This window comes from Glandiceps talaboti, chromosome 15 (assembly GCF_964340395.1).
Source record: "Glandiceps talaboti chromosome 15, keGlaTala1.1, whole genome shotgun sequence".
NCBI lineage: Eukaryota > Metazoa > Hemichordata > Enteropneusta > Spengelidae > Glandiceps > Glandiceps talaboti.
The window spans coordinates 7,865,155-7,871,154 of NC_135563.1; the positions used below are offsets into that span (position 1 = coordinate 7,865,155).

General features: G+C 37.4%; 1 protein-coding gene across 1 annotated transcript in view; it reads right to left on the reverse strand.

Annotated features, from left to right (window-relative positions):
• Positions 1-3,127: 3,127 nt before the first annotated feature.
• The window catches only part of LOC144446909 (calpain-A-like), a 12,487-nt gene continuing 9,614 nt past the window's right edge, over positions 3,128-6,000 (reverse strand). Inside the window, exons 8-12 of the mRNA XM_078136755.1 lie at positions 5,657-5,829; positions 5,015-5,092; positions 4,182-4,411; positions 3,739-3,875; positions 3,128-3,340 (exon numbers count right to left, since the gene is read on the reverse strand). Of these exons, the coding sequence (XP_077992881.1) occupies positions 3,128-3,340; positions 3,739-3,875; positions 4,182-4,411; positions 5,015-5,092; positions 5,657-5,829 (831 nt within the window). The remainder of the gene's footprint in view (positions 3,341-3,738; positions 3,876-4,181; positions 4,412-5,014; positions 5,093-5,656; positions 5,830-6,000) is intronic.

The window sequence follows — 6,000 nt, forward strand, 5'->3', positions numbered from 1 at the left end:
CATTCTCTGTTTGGGTTCATCGAGTCATGTCACTCCGCTGTTAATAACCGTATAAGAATGCCTTTATGTTTCCTTGGGTCTGTATACGTGGTGGGCGCAACACATAAACATTTATATTTCATTACAGAAATAATATCCACGATGTAACACGAAACCTCCTCACTAACGGCTTCCCTTCCTGTAATGGTATTTCATTGATTGTGTACAGTACATGTACATGTATACACATCTCTTCAGTAAAACCAACTCGACAATTAACAGTACAGTGAAGTAGACACGGCCATGAATAAGCTTGAGGCAATTGAGGTCACAAACTTAAGGATTAACAATCATCTTCGCCAGACAGCTATTTTACATTGTAATAGACTCGTCTGAAGAAAAAGGTCCGCCGGGGTCGTATTTGGAGGGAGAGAGAGAGTGAGAGAGAGAGAGAGAGAGAGAGAGAGAGAGAGAGAGAGAGAGAGAGAGAGAGAGAGAGAGAGAGAGAGAGAGAGGGAGAGAGAGAGACAGACAGACAACAGACAGACAGACAGACAGACAGACAGACAGACAGACAGACAGACAGACAGACAGACAGACAGACAGGGGGAGGGAGGGAGAGAGAGTGGGAGGGAGAGGAGACAGACAGACAGACAGACAGACAGACGGACAGAAAGGCAGACAGAGAAGGGGGATGGAGAGAGGGGGGAGGGAGAGAGAGGGAGGGGGGAGAGAAAGATCCCTTCATGTTCGGGCGGAAATTCTTTCGAATTCCTTGCATCTTTTATTATCCATAAAGCGCAATCAGTGACGTTATTTGATAGGGGGAGTGGGCGATGTCAAATTATGTTATAGTGAAATATTAAACCCACATTTACCGTAGCCCAAGATAAAAGTGGATTATACCATTACAACTACAGCTACATCTCATCAAGTCAATTTACGTCCCTGCCACACTGCACTACAAAGTCGTCAAAGTTTATTGGAAGTGTTAAAATTGTCATTGCATACATGCCTTACACTAAACCACCTGCGAATTTAAAACAATTTGGTTCACAACGTATTAATATTACGATGTACATTTCAATTATTACATATCACAAATGTGTAGGTTGTAGGAATTCACATGCTGTCATATTCAATTCCCGATTTCAAACAAACGAGAACAATCATAGCACCACCCTGGCTAACATACATACATACATACATACATACATACATACATACATACATACATAGTACATACATACATACATGGATGCATGCATGCATGCATGCATGCATACATACATGCATACATACATACATACATACATACATACATACATACATACATACACATACACACACACACGCACGCACGCACGCACGCACGCACGCACACACACACACACACACACACATACATACATACATACATACATACATACATACATACATACATACACACACACATACATACAGACAGACAGACAGACAGACAGACAGACAGACAGACAGACAGACAGACAGACAGACAGACAGACAGACAGACAGACCAAAAATATGAGCATCAAAAAAAAAACATGACAGATATAACGATAACAACAGAAATAATAGTCAAGTCGCTGAATTATCCATAAATTATTTATTTTATTTTATTACTAGAAATACTTGATTGACTGACATTTTCATAAGATTATAAGATTCTCGCTACGTTCTGTTTCAACAAAGTAAAAATCGGCAAAACGTTCATTCAATGATATTTACATTTTTACACTTTTCAACGACAGTAATATATATGAAATATCCATCAAATTTATACAGTTTAAGAATATATTTGAGAATGGTATATACAAAAACAAATCAAGCAGTCATGATTCTATATTTGTGTATATTTACGTAATTATTATGATAAATTCGGCAGGATTCGATAATATGAATTGAGCAAACACCGACAGTCAAATTATGAGTTCAAACTAGATAATGTCCTTCACGGACCAATTTCCCTGAAAAAAATCTAATTTGTTCAAATCTATCCAAACTTTGCCCCTTTTGAGGCGTTGAACAAATACAATAAATTTTTGGAGGTTTTTTTATTTACAGTAGTCATAAAGGTTACTAGATTCTAAAATGGTTTAATTTTTATATAATTTCACTTCCCTTTCAAAAAGTTGTATGATGACCTCCTGATTTCTTCACATTGAATGAGAATAAAAACAACTCGAGTTTAAGATTATTATATTCAATGTGTATACAGGACATCAACTTTTATACTGGGTTCAAACAAACAGAACGATACAAAATATATATATTATATTCTTATCAATGATTTGAATGATTTGGAACTGACTGATATGGATTGATTGGGTGGTAGACTGGTAGTGTTTAAGTCACTGACATTGAAATGTTACTTCTTGGTGTAGAATAACAGAATGTAAAAGCAACGGGTATTTTGCCAACAGTTAATAATTTGTCCGAAAAGGGATGGAACTAACGTTCAGAGACTAGGAATTCTTTGAAAGTAAACCATTTCTTCCAGTAGTTACAAAGTATTTAGTAGTTCACTGGCTGCAAAGCAGTTCTAGTTATCCTTGGAATACAGCGGTGAAGTCAAGGTTCAAATCTTAGTATTTCAAATATAGTTCGCCGGCAGTAAGCAATTTACTCATGGAGTAAAGTAAAGTTCAAACACCGGGAATTCACTGGAAGGACACCATTGATGAGTCACACGTTGAAGTAAAATCCAGGCTTTTGTGGGAGTGGACTGTAAATTAACCATATGGTAAAGTCTATGGAACGTCAGGATGGAATCAAGTACAGGCATTTGGTAGTTGACTTGAAGTAAGAATTGTGTAAAAAAAATAATGTTAGAAAGATTGCAGACGAAATGCGTAAGATTGCTAGGAACATACCCCCTTACCCTTACCTCCCCTCTCTCTCTCTCTCTCTCTCTCTCTCTCTCTCTCTCTCTCTCTCTCTCTCTCTCTCTCTCTCTCTCTCTCTCTCTCTCTCTCTCTCTCTCTCTCTCTCTCTCTCTCTCTCTCTCTCTCTCTCTCTCTCTCTCTCTCTCTCTCTCTCTCTCTCTCTCTCTCTCTCTCTCTCTCTCATACATCAACTAAAACACATTAAAGAGAGTGTCTAATTGACGTAGGACCTGCAAGTATACTTACTGGCATTCAAAATTGTTCTCTGCAAATATCCTTATAAGGAATGAAGCTTCACTGTCCTTAGCATAGGTGGACGGTATCAGGACATAGCTGCCAGGGTCCAATAGAAATCGTTTATTGACCTCACGGTAATTAATATAAACACCAGATTTACCATCAGGGTAGTTGTACATAAAATGCTCCACTGGTAAACGTTCGTTTGGGTCGTCAGTCTGTAGGACGGAACAATTATGGTACAAAATCATAGCACCGTGTGATATCTAAAATCAATCATTTATTAATTAAGTGACACTTCTTCAACTTTAGGTCATATAATGCATTCATCTGTAAAAGTACACTTGATTTATGTTATCCACATCATTAATTATGGCCATGGATTAGCACATACTTATAAAGTAACGCAGGACTCCATTGCTAGTACTACAGTGCCCTAGGGCAAATAGAAACGAAATGTGCCCGTTGTATGCAAATTTAGGTCACCATGGAAAACTAGTTCATACCACGTGAGATGGTCTTGGCCAATCAGTGAAGAGTGTAAGAGCTCTTATGTGTTATACCACCGAAGGATATTGTGTAGATTAAAGGTTGCGTGTTTGTGTAGGTACCATACCTTGTATATGGTAAATCCTATTTGGTGATATTTAGTAGGTAGTTGTCGATTTTTTCGTCGATATTCCTGCATCAGTGCAATTACAACTGAACATTTTCCCTTCTCCTCGATGTCATCTTCTTCTGGATCCCAAGAATCTGCAAGAATGTTTTGTTTGCATGATTAGTTTTAACGTAAGTCTGTGAAGTATTCGAGATTATTGGAGAGTATTGAGGCACTAAATCAACTGGCTAGCTATAGTGATAGACATCCCTGCCTTAAAATGATTTTCTCTACTTATCCACATTCTGACCATTGATGGCGTTCTTTACATTTTGCTTTCAAAGGGTGCATACACATGGGGAAACCGTCTGATCAAAACATTCTACGTTGTATTTCCACCCTTTAAATTTCTCTTGTACAAATCAGAAGTTGTTGGCCTATCTGTGTATTTTTTTTCTTACCTGCTTCTGTTAATGTAAACACAAACTGTGGATTTTTGATGAAAGATTGCAGGTCATTTCGTGACCCTCCCGCAGTATGTCCAGCCACCCAGCTACCACGCAGTGTTTTCAAGACATACGACTGTTCTCCGTCTTCGGCAATATCAGCTATACCATTGCCGTCGAAGTCAGGTCCAACTGTACACACCGTCACTTCATTGAAGTGTTGGCAAAAATCGTCGTAAGTCATCCTGTCAGAAAGAAAAGAGTCCGACCTAAATATTACTATTGCAGGACCTGGTTGGAATTTCTGACGGCATGTGACGTCATATATAAGTCTATTTTCTCAAAAATATCAGGAATAAAGTATTTGTACTAAAATTGCTAAAAAAATTCAAAATATTCATGGAATAAGGCAGTCACGTATATTTCCCTTTGGTCAAACAGCACTGTACCCTTCCTTCTAAGTAATATACTTTGCAACTTTGATAGTATTGAATTTATTGTGCAGCTTTAGGGAGCACTCAAAATTTGTAATTATGATAGAAGTGCACTCCCCGTGTCGGTCAACTAGCATTTTAGTTAAACTCGTCATATGTAGTTATTCATCCGGTAGCCATCAGTGTGGTCGCATCTATTGCAAATGTATATAAATTTGCCGTGAGTACACTATAAACAAAAGAGCATCTTCTTGAAAATCGTTACTACACAATGATAAATTACTCATAGAAAGCCTAATTACCGTGTGGGTGAATGAACATATCTTAGTAATTAGGGGTGTTATTTGATTGCCAAAAAGTGGATTTTTTTTATAATCACAGAAACATGTGACTGAAATACAAAACCGTACTTACCAAAATTCTCCATCATCTTTATTGGTATAACCAATGAACATTTTCATATCATCGGAGACGTTATTCCATTTATCAGAACTAGACAAAAAAATAATATAAAATACATATTTTTATGATGATATTCAAAGATGTATCAGTCATTTACATTCTGGCATCATCATAACGTTTTACTTACTTTATATAATGCCAAAAGTAATAAAATCATCGGGTCTATAAATTTAGAAAGGTTCCACCCCAATGTGACTACCGCGCACTTTCATTTCCTTTATCGTTCGTTATAATGTTAAAATTATTGTTTTGTGGACCTTCTCGTGTTTTAATCTTAAAACACAGTATAAAACTGACTTCACTTAGATATGTATGTATGTTAATATTGTCACTGGCTAAGAATCTGTATACTTGGGTATCACACCGTCGTCTGATCTCGTCTGATCGCAGGGAGGAACACAACGTTACGAATGTGTATCCTGTTTTAGTCGAAAGTGTAAGGTAAATACGTACTCAGCAGATGTATTCTCTGAGTCCAAGAACCCATTTCTAATCAGAGATGAATTTTTTTTTAAATGGCATTTTTTGAAAAATCGCCACTTTAATAACAGACAACATTCTTCACTGAAGAGGACGGGAAAAGGAAACACTTACCTATCGCTCCATTCGCCATTCCATTCTGTGGCGTTACCCCACGGGTTTCTAATTCGGACGAGATTGTAAGTTGCACCATTAACAGTCCTGCATCGTTTAACTGCGGTCAGAGTGTACGCATGCCCAGAAACCAAACCATTGCTATCAGCATGGTCAGCTGCTTTCCAATTTCCCTGAAAACACGAATTGAAAACAAAACAAATGTAACATCTTATAGATTCCTTTCGAGTTTTCTAATTGAGAGATAGAGACACAGCAGCTACGATTTGTCGATTCAAAGATGTAAGATGGTTCTAGCTAAACTAGTTAAAGGTTAATTAAGATATAAAAGACAATTTTCAAAT